Source organism: Heteronotia binoei, chromosome 4 (assembly GCF_032191835.1).
Source record: "Heteronotia binoei isolate CCM8104 ecotype False Entrance Well chromosome 4, APGP_CSIRO_Hbin_v1, whole genome shotgun sequence".
In the NCBI taxonomy this organism is placed as follows: domain Eukaryota; kingdom Metazoa; phylum Chordata; class Lepidosauria; order Squamata; family Gekkonidae; genus Heteronotia; species Heteronotia binoei.
Window position 1 is genome coordinate 78,799,720 of NC_083226.1, and position 20,983 is coordinate 78,820,702.

General features: G+C 42.7%; 1 protein-coding gene across 1 annotated transcript in view; it reads left to right on the plus strand.

Annotated features, from left to right (window-relative positions):
* Positions 1-20,983, plus strand: part of ERCC6L2 (ERCC excision repair 6 like 2) — a 97,969-nt gene that overhangs the window by 75,039 nt on the left and 1,947 nt on the right. Inside the window, exons 19-20 of the mRNA XM_060235457.1 lie at positions 1,547-1,701; positions 16,522-16,712. Coding sequence (XP_060091440.1) covers positions 1,547-1,701; positions 16,522-16,712 — 346 coding nt within the window. The remainder of the gene's footprint in view (positions 1-1,546; positions 1,702-16,521; positions 16,713-20,983) is intronic.

Genomic DNA, 20,983 nt, shown 5'->3' on the forward strand with positions numbered 1-20,983 from the left:
TGGATATTGTTTGTCTATTTGAAATGGCCAAATCTTGAAAATGTCCTGGATTTTTGGGACTGCCGGATAGATGAACAAAGGGCATTTAAAGTGATCGTGGCTCCTTTAAATGCCTTTCCCTCTCCATTGAAATCAATGGAGGATTGGGGCACTTTCTTTGGGGGCCAACCGAATTGGACGCCCTGGTCCAGTCTTTTTTAAACTTGGGGGGAGGAGGTTGAGGAGAGGCACAAGCAACTATGCTGCAGATTTGGGTTCGGGTTTCCCAAATCTGAATACTATATTGATTTTTGGATTTTGAACTATTGGGAAGTACCAATATTTTAGGGGTTCAGTATACCCAAGCCTGAAAAATACTGGGTTGTTTGGGGTTTTTATGCATCCCTACTGAGAATACAGCTGCAATCATAATAATGCCCTGCTGGATCCTCATGTATACTCAGTTCTGGTTGACACATTTCAAAAAAGGATATTCAGAGAACTAGAAAAAGTGCAGAAAATAGCAACCAGAAATCACAGGGCTAGAGCATCTGCCCTGTGAAGCAAGGCTAAAACATCTGGGACTTCCCCCATCTGAGGCTTTTTAGTTTAGAACAAGGGTAGCTGAGAGGGTGGCACAACAGAGAGCTAAAAATTATACATGGTGTACATAGAGAGCCAGTTTGGTGTAGTGGTTAGGTGTGAGATCCGAGTTTGATTCCCCACTTCTCACTTGCAGCTGTTGGAAAGGCCTTGGGTTAGCCATAGCTTTGGCAGAGGTTGTCCTTGAAAGGGCAACTGCTGTGAGATATAGGACATTGTAAGCCACTCTGAGTCTCTGATTCAGAGAGAAGGGCGGAGTATAAATCTGCAGTCTTCTTCTAGATAGTAGCAACTCCCCCCCCTCCCATAATAGTAGCACATGGGTCACTCTGTGAATTGACTGGCAGTAAATTCAGTGTGACTTCACACAATGGGCCATTAACTTATTTTTATTTATTTATTTAGTAGGCTTATATTCCGCCTTTTCTCGTAAATGGGCTCAAGGCGGATCACAACATATTATGGGATTCACTCCAAAAGATGTGATGGTCACTTAGGTGAATTTAAAGAAAGATTTACCTTTAGCTGATAGCCTTGATAACCAGTTGTTAGTTGAATTCTAGGGAGCAATCAGCAAGCTGGTTGAAAGCAAGTCCTGATTGCATGGTCTCCTATGTGGCATCTCAGTGGCTTGTTAGAAACAACATTCTGGACTAGATGTACCAGTGGTCTGAACTAGCATGGCTACTCTTAAGTTCATATGACAATGCAGGAACCATACAACTGTGTTATCTGGGTATCACTTATGAACATTGTAATGAGCCCTACAATTAATAGTACCAGTGTTTTTTAAAAAAACCTTTTCTTTTTATAGCTTAAGAAGCAGTTAAAAGTTTTAAGCATGCACTGTGTTATCCATTTGTGTTTGATTACAGCACTGATTTCTGTATTAAACACTAACTTTTATTGCATATTTTTCAGTATGTATATGAAACATCTAAACTCTATCCTTTTCAATCACTAGGTGATGTTGCTGAAGTCTCATATATTCATTCAAACCAAAATGTGGTTGGTTCAAGCAAGGCTGAAAATCAGATGAGTCGGTGGGCAGTACGAGATGTGTTTGAACTGCAGCAGTTTTCTCAACTTCCTGCAAATGTAGCAGTGTGCAGTCCCAAGGTAAAGAGAAGTATTTAAAAAAAGCTTTCTGTTTTGTTTTGTTTTTAAATAACCTCAGTATTTTACTCTACTTTCCAGTCTTGGCTACTATGAATAGCACTTGCAACAAGTGCTATGGAGATGACGTTATTATCACTAGAAAATGTGGTTATGTTTCACACAAGCCAGAGGTGACGGTATGCACTGATATGTATTTGTTATTTTAAAAGCAGACATATTAAAACATGCATAATGTTTCGGGATATGCACTCTGTATATACGGAGCCAAATAAATACCTGAAAAATACCATGTTAGTATTTTCCAGGTATTTATTCAGCCAAATGCAGATTAGACAATCTGATACAGCTACTGAAATAGCCATACAACTCAGCAAGTGAACTCAGAAGGCATTTAAACAGATCGATTCTCCATTATACACTATAGGAATGGTCCTCATAGGGTATAATGGAGCCAAATAAATCCAGGTTTCCTGAATATTTACTTGAATACCAGTACAGTATCAATACTGATATTTAGGAATAATTGAGAATACTGATATTTTTCAGGTCCACTAGACCTGAATTGGGGAGGGGGGGAAACCACCCTGATTTTTTGTACAGCCCTAGTAATGTTCTACTTTATGACAATTTTTGTTAGATAATACATAGAAGGCTGTGTCTAAGGAATGGCAATGCCCTGCAGTTGCTTGACCCTCACTGCCACTTTAGGATTGTCAGATCTCAGTGCTACAATAGTATAAACTACCTTTCTTCTTTTTTCAATGCAGTTCTTAAAAGCAATAGTGTTCCCTCAGGACCTAGACATGGAAGTCCATGCCATCTCTCATGTCCCAGTCCTTCCTCAGATCTCTGCATTTCAGACTCTCCATCTCTGTAACTTTGGGGACCTTTTATAAGTTAGTTTTTAAAACCGTATGTCTTTTCTGAGACAAAAGCAATGTTTGTCTGGAAGAAAGATGAAGTGAGACACTGTGGCTGATTGTCTCTGGTTTCATTGTTCTTTCAGTACATGGCTCTGCAACAATTAATGTGCAATTAGAAGTTCCAGTGTAGAATGTTTTTGTTTATTTTTCTCCCAAGTCTTGAGCCCTTAATTAAAAGCACGTGTGCACATGGAGATTAGCTTTGTACTATTTAGCCCCAGTGTTGCTGCAGCTGCCAGTGGAGTTTAGCTTCCACATAGCAGTTGTCCTAGTCTTGGTGGCAATTCCCATCCCATGCTATAGGGTGTGTGTGTGTGGATTTTTACATTTTAAAAAAATTTAGACAGCCAATACCAATTGCTAAAAGCCTCAAAATGCCCCCTGGTGGCATATGCAGAAGGTGGCTGCTATGGGGGCTGGGTAGGGGAAATTGCTGCCATGTGGGTGGGACTGGGAAAGTCCACTTTCACACCCGTGTGGCAGCCTTGTGGCTTTTCTGTGGTCTTTCCCAAAATATTGGAACCAAGCAGGTTTGAGAAAGACAACAGAAGGTCAAAGAAAACCAAACTAATGTATGCAAGTACCATGATACTGTGGGAAATAGGAGAAATCCCCTTCCCAACAGCATCCACATCAGGGACAATATCACCTGTATGGAAATGGCTTTGGATAGTAGAAATTGGCTTCCATGAAACATACTGTTAAGTGAGTCTAAGACCATAGCCTTAAATTCTATTCCTAACTTACTCAAAAGTGTGTTCATTTAAATAGGATGAATTTTAAAAAAAAGTATGCATAGTCTTACATCTAGTTTGGCTGTTTTTCAGTTCTAATGCACCACCTAAAATTATTTTATCCTTTTGATAATACAAAGATCACTGGGTTTTTTTCTGTTTCTCTCAGCCTTTCAGAAAGAGCTGTGGAAGGAATGGATGAACACTGAACTTTTATATTTTTAAAGAGGGATGTTTTTTGGAATAATTTGGAAGTTCTCAAGAAAGCATCATATATTTTCCTTAAAGTTAATTTTTTAAAAATAGTGAAAACTCACATTCAAAAGCAGAAAATACAGACAGATTTACCAGTTGCTGCTGCTGACCCTCAACTAAAGCAAGCTCCGAAGAAGCAGTTTATATCAGGGAAGCAAATCATTGCCTTTGGTTTCCCATTCCTGTCAATCATAACTTTGTCTTCCCACAGTGACTATAGCAAAGGGAAGAAAGGTGGAGTGGGCCTGTTTCCATTGCATAAATCAGACAGAAAGCTTTCTGCAGATTTTGCCTCCTGTTTCCAGATCAAAAGACCTGGAGACAAGCTTAAGAAAAAGAAAATAAACCCATGCCTGCAAATGGCCCATAATTGTACCAAGCAACTTGCCAAGTTTCCAGATAAAACCCATTCATACAGATAGTACATTGGCTGTGTGAATTTACAGTCCAGCTACTATCTGGACTGCATGGTGCTCTTTATTGCCTTGATTCTCCCACCTTCCCATCATAATGTTCCCTTATTCATCATTGTAGGAAAATCTTGTAGCTATAATGCAGTTTCCATAACAACGTTCTTTGTATACTTATTAATCTAGTTTCTGAGCTGCTATGTATGCTCATGAGGTTTACCAGTTGTTCACACCATTGACCTCCATCACCTGCATTAGAGCAGTGGAGCAGCTGGAGGAATAATGGAATTGGGGGGATAATGGCACAAATGCTGCATTGTCATTTCTGGGTAATCACCCAGAATCACCAATCACGGCATCTGCGATGCTCCCCTTCCCGAGGCAGTGCTCCCTTGCAAAGTTCCTGGTAAACCCTAATGTTTACCCTGCTGGCCAAAAGAAGAAAAAGGAGGTTTGGATTTATACCGTGCCCTTCACTTGGAGTCTCAGAGCGACTTCCTTTTCCCACAACAGACACCCTATGAGGTAAGTGGGGCTGAGAGAGCTCTTTGAGCACTGCTGTTGACAGAACAGCTCTGAGATAACCGTGACTGACCCAAGGTCAGCCAGCAGCTTCATATGGAAGAGTGGGAAATTAAACCCTGTTCTCCAAATTAGAGTCCACCACTCTTGACCACTACACCAAACAGGCTCTCAAAAAGGTACACTGGGTGAGGAGCAGGCTGGAGGTGTCATCTAGGCTGTATGAGGGTTATACCTGACACTCCATAGGCACAGGATAGATACTTGAAGAGAGCTCTAAACGGGAAATGAAACCACAGTGTGGTGTTGCTTGTAGATGCATTTACTGCCTTCACTAAATACTTTGACCAAACCATTAATCTTCCTGCATTTTTATTTATTTATTTTACTTTATAGCTCACCTTTCAGTAAAAGGCATATTTTCTTGAGCCTTGTTTAACTACAGATAACCCATAAGAACTTTTAAATATGGGCCTAACATTCTGTTTTTCTGTCCTCTTTTTGATCTTTCTACCCTTGCAACAAGTACAAAGAACATACAAGATATTTGAAAAAGCAAATAATGGCTGCTCTTCTGACTAGGGATGGGCACCCACCTGAACCCATCTGTCAAGTTTGGTTCCTCCTTTCTCCTGGCCCCAGCTCAGGGGGGGAGGGTCTCCCAGGAAAGAATTTTCTTTCCCCTTTTCTCCCGGTCACAGCTCACGATGGCCAGGAGACAGATATCACCCAGGAAAGGGCTTCATTTAACCCTTCAATTTTGTTCCTCCCCCTTCCAAGTGCTGAGGAGCAAAACCAAAAGGGTACGCCAGCCATTTAAGCCTAACAGCTGAGCAGTGGACCCCATTTAATGCTTCAGTTTTGCTCCCAGCTGCTTCAAAAGAGGGGGAGCAAAAATGGAGAGTGGAAACCTTCCACTCAGCTGTTAGGTTTAAATAGCTGGTCCTGAACAGTTGAACTGAATTGGCCAAAAAAGTCTGGTAAATGTTTTGCAAATATGCCTTTCCTGAATATCAGTTCTGGAGCTCCAAACCAGCCCAAGTTTGGCTTGAATTTTGGCTCATGAGCCGATTCATGCCCAACTGTACTATCTTCAGCAGCTTACTTATACATTCTAAGTTACTGTAATTCGCAGAAAGTTACGCATGTTCAGCTCCCACTTGATGGGACACAATTGTTACTGTTTCCCTCTATGTACTTTTCTTCTACTTTTGGGTTTTAAAAGTTATGTATATAAGCATATAGAAGAAAATATAAGCACACAGAGCACAAGGTGCATAATGTAAATATACCATGCTTCTTAAACATTGGACCATAGTGGCTGGTAATAACATATAAATAACCTAGACATGCTTTAAACAAATGTTTATAAATAATGGTTACATCCATTATTCTACTTTTGTAAGTTGCTTCAATACAAAGGAAAGCATTATCAGCATAGGAGGATGCTTATTCTGGACATATACACAAATGAGGCAGCAAGTTACAAGCTGCTACCCATTGGTGACTCACCAGTCACAGGAATTATTATGAAAATTCTTCAGCTAGAAGATGGACTGAGGTCAGACTACTTTTCTGTTCAAGAAACTGACTGATGGACCTTGAGATTAGTTTTTACATTTTACTGCTATATTGATTTCCCCCCAGTCAACAAAACGTCTAGAACACACTTAGCTGAGATTATCAGGTCATGCCTAGAATCCTTCCTTCTGTCTGTCTAGTGTATTTTTATCTTGCCATTACTGAAAACAGCTTAAGGTTTTATGTTTTATTTATGCCACAGTTTTCTCCGCAATAAAGTTTCAAAGTAGCTTGCAAGATTCTTCACTTCTCCATTGAATTGGGGGAGGAGCTGTGGCTCAGTGAAAGATCCCCTGTTTTGCATGCAGAAGGTCCCAGGTTTAATCATGGCATCTCCAGTTAAAAGGACCAGGTAGGAGATGATGAGAAAGATGTCTACCTGAGACCCTGGAGAGCCTCTGCCACTGCATAGACGATACTAACATTGATGGACGGATGATCTGAATTGATAAAAAAACAGCTTCATGCATGTTCAGGGCTTTTCTTGTAGCAGGAACTCCTTTGCATATTAGGCCACACATCCCTGATGTAGCCAGTCCTCCTGGAGTTTACAGTAGGCCTTGTACTAAGAACCCTGTAAGCTCTTGGACGATTTGCAATAATTCCTGTAGATTAGATTGCAAGTGGGAAAATTAAACAATATTTGATACTTGTAGTTGAAGTTTGTCAACTAAATTGTCCACTAAACAATTTTGCTTGTATCCTAAAAAGTTACACAAGTATTTTGTTTATATACTGCTGTGTTGACTAAAGCCATCAAATTCTGACTGATTTTAGTAGTGAGTGCTTTAGTATTAGTTTTTCTAACATTCTTTTTGCTTCTTGGGTAGCTTGCATTTCTTTTTGTGAGAAAGGGGTGCTTTTAAAAAGTTTAACACAGAAGTAATCTGAGCCTTCTGGAGCCGGGGGGAAACATCCTCTTTAAATGTTTCCACTATATTTTGAATTAGATGTCTGCATTCCTTAACCAATACCCTAATTAGTTTCTGTGTTAATTGGCAAAAGTTCTAAACAGTCTAAATAAGAATTCAAAATTACAGGGGTCTGGGATGGCATTGTTTGTCTCTTTTTTTGAAGCTGATGTTAGTGTTGAATGTGTAAAGGGATCCCCTTTAAACATGCACACAGCAGCAGAATCCTTGGTAATAAAAAAGAAAAATTACTTCACTCAGTAGTTATATGAACAGGGACAGGATATATTTAAGAGGTTCAAAGAAGCTGTATTCTGCATTAGAATTAATTTGCTGTTTTAATACATGGAAATATATTTGTCACAAAAATTATACTGTACCTCTTGGTTATGTGGAGCCTCTTTTTTGAGTCAACTACTTGTTTTCAACTTTAAGTTTACTTAAAGTTTTACTGAAAAAAGTACAAAGACAGCCATTGAATTGAGGATTAATCACTATGGCAACTGAAATGTGGTGACTGAAAAGGGGGAGGATGTAGTCTCCCCTCAGCTTCCTGCCAGCTGTCATATTCAACCTTTGCAGCATGAATCCTGTCCAAAACATAGACTGTGACCAGCTCTAAGAAACTATATCTGTATTTTTAAAATTGGTACAAGTATCACACTATAAAAGAAGACTTAATCCCTTGAATTGGATGACAGACACTTGGCACTCTTGACAGTGTTTGACAGAGAAATAACAGGATGCTTTGTAGTAAAACCTGGATTAATGGTAAACCCCTCTTTATGTTATTGCAGTGTGGTGTAAATGAGAGAACTAAGCATTCTGTCAGCCGAGTGGGGGGAGGAAATTTGCCCCATCTATTGCCAATGCAGGTTTAAGTGCTCTATGGAATACTGTAAATACAAAAGTAGCATTATTAAGAACTTTGCTTTGTGGCATTTGTATTTTGTATTACATCAGTATTGGTAGGTCACATAAACAAAAGGAGTTCTGTCAGCTGCAGTGGATTTGATTGCAGAGTATTTGTAGAGGATTGGTTCAGGAAGCAAAGTTATATTCTCTGCGAGTAAATGTGACAGAAGTGTGTGTATGAGGGAAGAATGGGGAAGGACAAATCATTTTTCAGTTTGTCTTGTTGGACCATGACAACAAAATGTATTAAAATGTTCTTGGACTGCAGTTTCCTTGGAATTAACCTATGCATTTTGTATGTACTGCAAATGATAGTTCTTATGCTTTTTATCAAGCAGTCATTCATTTTTCATAATTGGTCCTGATGCTGTACTGTTTTATTTAATTTGGTAATGTGTGCTTTCAATATTCCAGCAGTTAATGCTAACCTATTTCTAACAATATTTCAATAATAAGATGATAATCATGCAATACAATATTCCAGCGGTTAATGCTAACCTATTTCTAACAATATTTCAATAATAAGATGATAATCATGCAATACAAGTTAGAAATGTGTGATTTAAAAGAGTACAGCTTTATTATTTATTGGTTTCAGAAAGGAAATAAACCAGATCCTCTGGATTACATCCTGATATGGAATATTCCTGCATGGAGGTTAATGGGAAGCAGAAAACTGATACAGACTAGAGGAAGAATCTCCTTTGACTGACCTGCAGGCCTTTTAAAATCCCTGTGCCATGCAAAGGATCAAATTTTCATGAACTAACTCTTGGAGTTGGGTTGGACTTGAATTGGAGTTTGAATCATTTTAAATGTGGTGCCTCAAAACAACCACAATGAAGTTGAGTTAGGAATTGTGTAGAGTGTTAGCATACTGGTGCTTTCATTATTCTTTAGCATTTAAGGAAATTTGTTGACACTGGTATTATTACATGAATTTTAATATATCAAAAGCGGATTTTTTGTAACATAAAGATTTTATTTTATATGCAAATCAACTGTTACCAATATGTTAAAGTATTAACTAGAAGCAAGGTAGTAGAATTATTACTCAGCTGTAATGGCCACTGATGGCCACTCAGCAGCTGTGTAGTTCTGTTTCCTTCCTCTGAAATGGCTGGTATATCCATGAGGGCTCTTTTCGCTTCGGTTACTGCTTATTGGCAGTAGTCAATACATGTTCCATCTTCCCCTTCACCCTATAAATTAGCTGCTACTCACTGGAAGAATGTAACCTAAGAAAAGGCTAACGTGTTAAAACTAAAATTACCTTATCCTATCACCTTTTGGGTCTCCCCGTTTGAGACTCTATGGTCACAGAACTCTTCCTTCTGTACTAGTCTTATAATGCAGTCCTCAGAAGGTCTACTCAACTCAGGTCTGTGCAGTGAAGCTTACTTCCAGGAAAAAGGTTTTAGGATAGCAAACCATTTCAGCCTTTCTTGTGGTCTGGCTCTGTGAATTTATGCCCTCTTGATTTCTTAGTCCATAGATCTACACTTCGTTATTGAACTTCTACCTTCTGTTTCCTTCTCATCTTCTTCGTGGTCTCTGTGCATCACACCAATGGAAGAGGCGCCGGCGCCGACCCTGATCGGTAAACTTCAAAGCTGTGGATTTCCGCGTCTCCGTCCCAGCGCGCATGCGCAGACCCCCCCCTCACTGCGCATGCTCACTAGGACGGGAGCGGACATCCCGCCAGTTTGCTGATCAGTTGATCTTTTCGCTACGGTCGGTGAACTTCGTTGGATTTCGTCTAAAATTGTTAAAATAGTTAGTGTTAGTGAGTTATTAGTGTAGTATTAGTTAGTTAGTGTTAGTTTACTGTTCGTCCGGAGCATGGGGTGAGTTTTCCCGCCCTTTGGGGCGTCCCCCCCACCCTCCAGGGCCTTCCACCCGTTTTTCCTAACCCTCGCATGGAAAAGCGGTGGGGCTTCTTCCGTCGCTGCTCGAGGTGCGGAAGCACGATCGCACCGCCGGACGGCCACTCTTTGTGCCTGCTGTGTTTGGGAGAGCAACACAAGCCGGACTCTTGTGTCCATTGCGCCAAGTTCTCAAAACAAACAAAGAAGAACAGGGCGGCGCGGCTTGCGGCAGCGCTCATGGAGAGGGCACTATCACCGCGTGCACTTTCCACCGATCAAGGGCAACCGTCGGCTGAACTGTCGACACCGAAATCAGTTGACGCCAACAAGGGTCCCTCCGACGCCGATCGCCCCCACACGCGCTCGGGCTCGGCAGCTGTGTCGGAATCCTCGGTGCCTGCAAAGAAGCACAAGGAGGATAAGGGGTCGCATGCTGAGAAGGTGAAGAAGCAGAAGAAGGTCGATAAGCCGAAGCACAAGTCCGCTTCACAATCCTCCCCTGCATCGCTGTCAGAGCCATCGACGCCGGTTGTCCCGCTGTTGAAGCTCTTTGCTTCACCCGTTCGCCGGTCGAGCCCGCCGATTACCTCGATGTCGACGCAGGTGGTTATCTCCGACTCCGAGATCGACCCAGCCCAACGCATCGGTATCGACAGAAGCCCTTCTGGTCGACTCACGCCGGGGCAGGGGACCCCTCGCTCCCGCAGCCCAGTTCGGGATCGACGTCAGGACTCGCACTGGGATTGGTCGTCGAGCAGCCGCTCTCCTCACTACCAAAGGAAGGATCCTTCTCCACACCAGCCAGTGTCGCAGATTCCTTGGGATCAACGGCAGTGGCAGTACCTCTATGGTGCCTACCCGATGCAGCCTCCCTTTCCCTGGTTGCCACCGCGACAGATGGATTGGGATCAGATGTCGGAGACTTCCTACAGGTCCCGGATGTCTTGCAGGACCCCTCGACATGCCCCTTCTGCTTCACTGTCAAAACCGCCCGAGGCCGAGCATCGTGATCGGCATCGGGAGCCAGATCAGCCTACCTCCCCGGAGAAGTCGAAGGCGACACCGACAGTCCAGACGTCGCCGCCTCTACGTCAGCCTTCTGAGCCGTCGGAATCGCCTGAAGCGTCCCCTAGGTCCTTGAGGGAATCGTCGCCGGAGGAGCAAGGGGCTTCTTCTACTGGTGAACCTTCCCCACCATCAAAGACCACGGAGGATCATCCAATCTCCCCATCTGAGGACCTTAAATCTTATGATGACCTGATTAAGAGGATGGCGCAGGCGCTGTCTTTACCAACTGTACAGCCTCAGCCCGTGGTCACGGACAATGTTTTTGACATCGTCCAGAGAGACACCTCGACAGCGGTTGCCCTGCCTATCACCAATGTGATGCTTCACACGGCAAAGTCATTCTGGGACAAACCTGTGTCCACGCCAGTCTCATCGCGCTGGCTGGACCACATGTACCGTCTGCAAGAAAGCACCGCTGAGTTCCTGTATATGCACCCTAAGCCCACCTCAGTTGTGGTATCGTCCTCCTCTAAGGCGAAGAAGACGCATTCAACGCCTCCTGACGAGGGCCGTAAGCTGGATGCTATGGGGCGGTGATTGTACTCCACTGGGTCTCTTGGGGTCAAAATCGCGAACTACTCTGCTTGCATGGGCAGGTATCAATATGCCCTGTGGGACCAGATCTCGCCCATCTTGAATGCCCTACTGGAGCAGAGTAAAACGGCTCTGAAGAAGCTACAGAAAGAAGGGATGGCTCTTGCGAAGCAGCAGCTGAATTCTGCAAAGCATTCGGGCGATGCTTGTGCCAAGACCCTTACCACGGCCATATCTTTGCGACGGCACTCCTGGCTGTGCTCCACTGCCCTGCAACCTGATACGCAGGCGTACATTGAAGATCTCCCGTTGGACGGCACGGGCCTCTTTAGTGCGACTACAGACTTGGTCCTTCAGGAGATGGACAAGAGTATCAAAACGTCCAGAAACCTGGGGGTCTCCATCTCTCGTCCTCCGGCTAAGTGTCAGTGGACTCGGCAGTGGCAGAAGAAACCCTATGCCAAGTCTCCTGAATGACAGTGGCGCCCGAAGTCGGCAACCACATTTTCAAGACCACAGTACCAGCCCAAGCAGAAGTACTTACCTTCCTCTGCTCAAGCTTCGAGGCAGAAGGGCGCCAAGCAGCATAAACAGGGCCTTTGACTCCCCACCACCTGCACGCCCCCATGGGGACACGGACTCTATCCGCCCATCCCGTTTCCTTCCGACCTGGTCCCGTATCACCTTAGACCAGTGGGTCCTGTCTATAATTCAGTGGGGGTACGAGATAGAGTTTTTCCAGCAACCCCCTACCCCGACGTTCGCCTACACCTCGCCCTCCCCACCTCTTCAGGAAGAGGTTCAGTCCCTCCTCCTCAAGCAGGCCATCGAGGAGGTCCGGAAGGACCAACGCGGCCGTGGGTTCTATTCCCGCTACTTTGCTGTCCCGAAGAAGGATGGAGGCCTGTGCCCGATTATGGACCTTCGGGGTCTCAATGAGTTCATTCGTTACAACAAATTTCGGATGACCTCGTTACCTTGCATTCTCCCGCTTCTGGACCACGGGGAATGGATGGCCACTCTAGATCTGAAAGATGCTTACTTTCATGTTTCCATACACCCCCGGCACCGGAAGTTCCTGCGCTTTGCGATCGGCGATGCCCACTTCCAGTACAGAGCCCTGCCCTTTGGTCTGTCTACGGCCCTGAGAGTGTTTATGAAAACGATGGTCGTCATCGCCGCCCATCTGAGGCTACAGGGAATCTCCCTATTCCCGTACATAGACGACTGGCTGATAGTGGCGGGGTCAAGGAAGGCCCTGCTTCAGCACATCGACATCACTCTCGCCCTTCTGGCAGAACTGGGGCTCCAGGTCAACTGGAAGAAGTCGCACCTTCAGCCGTCGCAGAGAGTGCAGTTCATCGGGGCGGTGCTGGACACCGTAGCTTGCAAGGCATTTCTTCCCGTGGATCGAGCGGAGGCCATCGTCCAAGCGGTTCGCTCCCTGCACCGGAATCCATCGGTTCCTGCCCGCCGGATTCAGCCCCTGCTGGGGCTCATGGCGGCCACCACTTCGGTCGTGACATATGCGAGGCTTCGCATGCGACCGCTCCAGCTGTGGTTCCTCAAGGAGTTCCGCTGCAACTTCGACTCCCTGAATCGGTTCCTGACTGTCCCTCCAGAGGTGTTGGCGGATCTCGAATGGTGGGGGCAAGAGCACAACTTGACGGAAGGCGCACCCTTCCACAGACCGCCGCCATCCGTGACGATCACGACGGATGTAATGGTATATAATTACTGTTCAAACAAGCATCAATCACTGTAAATAAATTCTCACATACAGCCTCTGTAATTTAAAAAGTATAAACAAATTTGTAAGTGTCCTTGTATCCCCTGTCTTCCCCACAATAAATTCTTTTTAGGAAAAATACCTGTTTAAAGATTTTAGCTTGGAGACTTAAAAATAAAGTTTCAATATTAAAAATACACAAAAAATCCTCAACAAAGTATCCAGCAAGCTAATGATAAAACAAATTTTAAGCAATCATAGATTATCCAATTCACTTAGATTTCTGAATGAAAGCCAACTGGCTAAAAAGATCCACCAACAATGTCCATTTTGAGAGCCAGTTTAGTGTAGTGGTTAAGTGCGTGGACTCTTATCTGGGAGAACCGGGTTTGATTCGCCACTCCTCCACTTGCACCTGCTGGAATGGCCTTGGGTTAGCCATAGCTCTGGCAGAGGTTGTTCTTAAAAGGGCAGCTGCTGTGAGAGCCCTCTCAGCCCCATCCACCTCACAGGGTGTATGTTGTGGGGGGAGAAGATAAAGGAGATTGTAAGCCAATCTTAGTCTCTGATTCAGAGAGAAGAGCGGGATATAAATCTGCAATTCTTCTTCTTCATTTGATACAGGCTTGCAGAGATCATTTCAATTTGTCCAGTGCTGAAAGCATCAGCACAAACAAACCACAACATTCACAGTGTTTTCAAACATGATAATCATGTACTGAAAACAGAATACACATACATGATCTTGAAAAACAGGTTTCCTACCTGTAACTAATGATCTTCGAGTGGTCATCTGTGCAGTCACACCAATGGGAGAGGCGCCGGCGCTGACCCTGATCGGTAAACTTCAAAGCTGCAGATTTCCGCGCCTCCGTCCCAGCGCTTGGAGGGTCTCTCTCTTTCTCGATGCTATTCTGTGCTGGTGTTGTGAGGTGATCCCAGGAGTGAGTCCTGTCCCTGGGGCATGAGTGCTGGGGAGCATCAGCTGCCAAAGCAGCTGCAGGGGCCTGGTCAGAGCATGCTGCTTGTTTAAAGTGGCAGTGAACAAAGGGGACAGACTGGAGGCCCCCCAGTGGAGGGGCCATACAGATGGGAGGTTTGAATGGAGTTGCTTGGCCCCCCTGGGCCCCACTGTAGCTATGGGCCTGACAGTGACACTCTAGTATTTTGGTCAAAATCCTATGGTTACCATAGAGTTTTGGCTAAATTGCTGTGCAACTTGTCTGGCATGATGATGTCACTTCTGCATGACATCATTGTGCCAACAACACTGAAGAAGGCGTTTTGGGGGTGAGGCTTCCCCCACAGGCCAGCTGACCAGTGGCAGATTGGAGCCCCCAAAATTGGGGAAACTGCGCCCCAACTGGAGGCATGGCAACCTTATTTCAATCTGTTATCAAAATTTAGCTGTTTCCCAAATTGATTTAAAACAAAACGGAAGAAAGAAAACTTGTTTAAACAGACATATAAGTCAAAGCATGTAATGAATTAGGTTATAAATTGATGCTCTGAAATTTCTAAATGCTTAATACAGCTTTTCTCTGAAAGCTGATGTAATGGTATAAAGATAAGGAACTAAAATATATAATACTATAAAGACACTATACTATAATACATAGTACTAAAAGGAGACTTCCCAGGACCAAATCTAATTTCCCTGAGGAGAACCAGGAAAACTTTCACCCAGTTGTCCACCAAGAAGTTTGAAGAAAATATGTTTTCCCCTGCTCTGGTTACAGTGAGCTAGTGGTTAGCCTAAGCACCCCACAGGATGGTTATGAAAATAAGAACATGGCATACATTTACTACAAGCTCTCTGGAGGAATTTTGGTGTGAAAATATAAACAGCAACAACAGGGATTTTGGCATTTGCTGGAAATCCAGTTTCCACTCCTCTATCCCTTCTGTTAAAAAAGAAAAGAAAAAAAGAAGGTGATGTCCAGGGCAATACTGGTAATTCCATTTAGTTATCCTCTAGTAGCAGAGTAAAACAGGAAATATGTGGCACCTTAAAAACTAACAACATTTATTCCAGCATAATTTTTTTTTAAAGATGCCTGAGTAAGGCAGATATACTGGTATGTGTGTGTGGGTCTAATTAGAAGATTATCATGCCTTTCCCATTCCCAAATTTCTAAATAGTTGTGGAAGCACTGTAACACTCATCTTACTGTGTGGCCAGAGTCTGTAAATATGGTGATGTAGAAATGTTCTGGTGCACACTGGAAGTGAGTTGCTGTTTGGTCAGCAATGCTGGCCTAGGCATTGATTTGCCTGGATCCTCATTATTTATGCATTTATTTTATGTAAAACATCTCTCTCCTGTCTTTTTAGACAATTTAGGGTCACCAAAGTGGTCAATATTAAGACATTACAAACAAAATATTGAACATTTGTGACTTTTAAAACATTTAAAATATAAAAACACATAAAAGATTTAAAACAATCAAAACATAATAACACAAATATAAACACTCAAAAACACAAACAGGGAGGAGGGATATTTAGAGTTTTTGAGGGAACACCAAAGTAAAAATATATGTTTTTGCCTGCTGGAGGAAGATGATAAAAGGAGATGATTAACCTACCTGGGAAGAGAGTTCTCGAAGTTTTGGTGTCATGACCAAGAAAGTCATTTGTGGTTGGTGCTTCCAATGCACAGGTACATTGTTTTTTGAGAGCTGACTGGAATACTAGACAAATATTGGATAGATGGTAGGCCACAATGGAACCAGGGAATCAGAATGCCAGTCTTCTTTTGTAGGATAAACTAGAAGTTTGAGCTCCCTGATTAGATTCTGAGGCTTAGGTTGTGGCCCAGCCACAATGAAGGAATGAAAGATTATCATTGACTTTTGTGTCCTTGTGCATGTATGTGGTTGATATGAATAAAAACCCTAAAACTGGAAAAACAGAAGCAGTTGCTCTTGTTGGTACAACAATTTTCTAACAATGGTATACTTTTCAGCAACCAGTTCTTATTCTGGCTCCCCCCCCCCCTCCTAGATGATAGTACTGCAGTAGCAGGATATTTCCATATTTTTGTGAGATAATTTAATTTGGACAAGATCCACTCTTTAATGTAAACAACCTTTCTGTATAGAGGTTTCTGAGCTGAGTGATAATTCTTCAATGAATGTTTTCTAACATGCAAAGACTCTTTTAGAGTAATTTTAGAGTAATTAACAATCAAGCAATTTACTAATAAAAGTAGATATAGGTACTGGGGAACCTTGTCACAGTGACTTCAGAAACGTGATTTCTGTTATAAAATCTCAGATATTAAAGAAATAAAACATGATACAACAACTATAGTACAAAAACTGGATAGCAGAAAATATTGATGTGTTTTATTTCAAATTTGGTTTAGAAAAATAGAATTCAGAACTCAGAACAAGTTATATCAAGATGGAAGAGTGTCAGGAAGCATCATTCAGTAAGCGAAACCAGCAGTCCCTCTCTTCTTTATGTTACACATCCTGTATACCAGAAGGAGAAGATGGTCCACCGAGTAGGCTTGTTTACCTTCCTGATTGGAAAGACACCCAAAAGAATCCGCAGGTAAGAATACATTTTTGATCTGGGAAGATGGACTTAAATAGTCCCACTATTTCGTCTCTTTCATATGCTTTAGCCTTCAGTGAGCATTATTAATTATATTGTACAACATTTAATTTGAACCTTGGTTGTTATAACTGAAGCTTTATAGGCATGTGACATATCTGGGGGAAAACCGTATCCAATATCTTGCTGCCTTTTCGCCCAGATTTATCCTGGAGGGACCTAGTGAGCTTCAGAGGCTGGAGGCTGCATATACCATAGCAAGAAAAAGAACAATAAACTGGTCCCCTAACTCATAGCAACTATCTTTGGTTGGGTTGGCTCATATTTTCCAATTCACAGAGATAGTTATGCTTATCAGTATCTGTTTGTTTCTGGGTTCCATCACAGTGGTAATATTTAAAATTATTTGCAATGTATTTTGAAAGTAAATTAAATGTCCCATCGTAGGATAAAGACAGACTGTGAGAAAAAGACCTCTAATTACAGAACATCGTAGTCACCCGTTTGGTTGCCAGGGTGCCTGGAGACTCGACTCACACACATCTGCCAGGAAAATGTGGGTTTTGTCTACCAGACTTTAAGGCACTCATGTGAGTACTAACAGCCACAACGTTGCAGCAGCACTCCTTATCTCTGGAAGAATGCTAGCCAGGAGAACAGATGGGTTTCCAACCGCTCCGTGCATGCACCATCTCGGCCGTTGCAGCAGAAGACGTTGCGCCGCCAGGAACTGTCCGGGCAAGCGAATTCAAGTCTTGACCATAGAATCCATATTGGTAGGCTAACATCATCAGCAGCTATCTTCCTGCAGTGCCAGACTCCATGACAGCGAAGCGGGAGGCTCACGTACTCAACAGATGTCACCTATGCGTAAGGCAATCAAGCTTATCTTAGGCGTGGATCCTGTCAAACTGCCTAAGCCTTTGTCCAATGGAACCCAAGACAAAGGATGGTGCCAGTAGAGGAATGAAGAAGAGGAAGAACATCTTCATCCAGAGCCAAGCTTCTTTGTATAGATCAAGTGTTACCTTAAGTAGCAATTTGGCCATCTATTGTCACCTTTTAGATAAGTTTTGATAGCCTTTTAATCACTTCCACCCCAATAATTTCACCCATTCTTTCCCTTAATGGTCATCCTGGAGCCTCCCCCTTTGCCCCATTGTTACCTGGAAGTCCAATCAGGTAACCAGGGCCAGGTCTGCACATTGGCCAGGTATGGGCATCCAATCAGGTGCCCCCAATAAACTGGCTATTGGCTACCGCACAAGTCCAGCCCTTATGGTCATTGCGGAGCCTCCCCTTTTTCTGAGTTCATGTACCAGCTGACCACCTCTCAGCCGCCCCTGTACCTCCCATCCCCTAAGGGCTCAAGGTAGTCCTTATAACCTATGACCCAGCTCCCCACAGGTGTGCATCTAGCAGTACCCCATTCCTGCTGTTTAAATACATCCCCGATACTTGGCCAGTTGAGGGTCCCCTTCCCCATCATCCTCGTTTGTCGCCATTGGAGCCTTCGTTGAAGAATACGATTGGTAATTATCACCGTTTGTCCATCCTTATGTTACCTCTATGCATTGCTCTCTATTTTTATTAGGTCTGTATTTATGTTATATGAGTCTATTATCTTGTATGTGTGTGTTCTATATTTTTCTGTAATAAATTCATGATTGTTTTACTTAATTAGGGTCCTTGGCAAATTTAAGCAATAATTTCTGGAAGTGGAATCCTGTATACATAGATTCTAGGTTCTTTTTAAGCCAAAGGTGCCCACCTGTCAATTCCCCAACCTCTTTTGAGGGCATTTTGGTTTATAAAACAGGCATTTTGAGTATGACAGTGGTTTGAACACACTTTTATGGCCTTGAAAACTAATTCCTCTGAATGGATCATGTGTATTTTCAGGACAGGTCCAGAACATGTTAAAATTTCCCAATTTCCTTATTCACAATGGAAAGGGTAGTAGTTCTCTATTAATAGTAGCTCTCTATTAATTAACCCTCAGTTTTAACAAAATGTAATGTGTGGTTCTGAAAAAGTAAAATTATAGGCATATATTTCCTGGATAAATTGACCAACGCTTGTGTTCTTGTCCAAAACGTATAAAACTTCATTATGTAAGTCAAACTATGGGTGCGTTCAGACTACACTAAATAATATGCTTTGCGATTGGATTTTTGCTGTTCTTACCCAGTAAAAATCCAGTTGCAAAATGTATTATTTAGTGTTGTGTGAACGCACCCTGTGACTAAGCGAGCAACATCTTATTCACTGCAATGATGTCCTTAGAGAAGGTGTAGGCCAACACTGTTATGTTTCATTTAACTTCCTTTTCAAACTAAAGGCTTCTAATTATAACAACCAAAATGCTGAATTTGAGCAACTGTATTTGTGCCTTCATATATATCCCTGTAGTGTCTAGCCACAAGGAAGCAGATTTTCCACAGCCACTATGTGACACTGCTAATGATTTAATTCAGTTCAGTGTGCCAAGGAGAGTGTGATGAAAGCTAAGAGTCAGGAGAGCTCTGAAACAAGATCATGAAATATATAGGTTTCTGTGGTAAGAGGAGATCCATAGGTAAAACGTCAGTGTTAAAAAAAAATTGCACAGGCTCTGTAACCCCTGGGCTCTGGGGTTAGAGATTGTTAGGCAGCAGCACCCAGAACAATGGACTGGAGGTGGGACCACTTCATTCTTGGAGGCTGAGTTATGCGGCAAGCAGGGACCCAGGAGTTGAGTTGTCAGCCCTGAGGAGACTAGTGGGGCCAGTGACCAGTGCTGTAAGGTGGGGTTGACTGGTTAGTTGTAGTAGCTACTGCTAGTGAAAATTGATCCCTTTAGGGCTGCAGTGAGCATAGGATCAGCAGAGAGGAGGTGGCCTCTAACCATATGGGTAGGTCTTTTAAGCAGGGCCTTAAAGGAAACAGGAAAGCAAAGTTAGGGCGGATGACTGAAGGTTAGGAGTGGGAGTGAAGGAACTCCCTGCCAACTGAAGAGGGGAAAAGAGGAATGGGAGTGAAAGGAATTATCTGCCACAAGGACTCAGAGAATGCTCTGTGTATGTAAATTGCACCCTCCAAAAAAAAGGTTTGAACTCTGCACCTTGGTGTCCTGGTGATTTTGTAAGAGCAAGATATATTTAGCACCTCCTCACATCAAGTTTGCTATGCATCCCCCCTGCTTAAGCCTTAGTTAATAAAAAGATACGGACAGCTGAGCAGAAGGCATTGTGGGATTTCTGCTGCTTGTGGAAAAGTTTGTTCCTGTTCAGTGAATTACAAATGCCCAGAAGTAGAGGCAAAAAGTAGAGACTAAACCTCTATTTAGACTTCAGTAAAAAAATATTTCCAGAATGCAGGCTAGTGAATTAACATCTCCAGACCACTGAATGTTTTTGAGAACATAAAAGGACTGTTAGCTAGGAAAATTCTATGGAATGCTCATAGAGCTAGTACATATGGTTATAGAATGAAATGGCAACTTACACCTATTTAGCAATTACAAGTCCAACATGGAAAAAAGTTTACAAAGACATAATTGGTACTCCAGTAAATGTTAATATTATAGAAAATGGTTTTTAACTTCTTTGTATATGGCACTATATGCTGACTGGGATCTGATCGCTGCTAATGTTGTTTACAAGAAAAGAGTGCATTCATCCACATAGGTCTGTTTTAAAGCCTTTTTTGGCAAAAAGTTTCTGATGTTTGAGTGTGATTGTGGAATGCAATATACCATGTAATTCAACGTTAATCTTGTTCGGCCACATAGAAAAAGTTAGGTAATAAAACATGGGATCTTTGTTGGAAACATAATAGTTTCATCAAGGTTGCTTTTAGCAAAACCATGGATACAAACAAAGATATATAGAATTGTGGGCAAGGAAGTGCTGATGCAGCATGATTATGGATAAAATTTCAGTTTGTAGACAGTCGAGTAGAAACAAAGCACATTCTCAGGTTTCAATTATGCAATGATGGAGGCTGTTTATAAATGAGAGGATTATAATAAAGCCAAAGGAAAAGGTTAAAATTGTGAAATTGTCTTACATCAGGGATCGCCAATCTTTTTGAATCTGTGAGCACCTTTGTAATTCTGACACAGACTGATGGGTAGAAAAACAAAACAGCCACCACAGGAGGCAAAGTCAACTGCAAATTAGCAGAGAATATAGTTATGCATAGTTCTGATAGTAATTCTTAACATTTTGGGAAGAAGTTCTGTTTAACAGGATGTCTTTTCAAGTGAACATTTGTTAAAACTATTT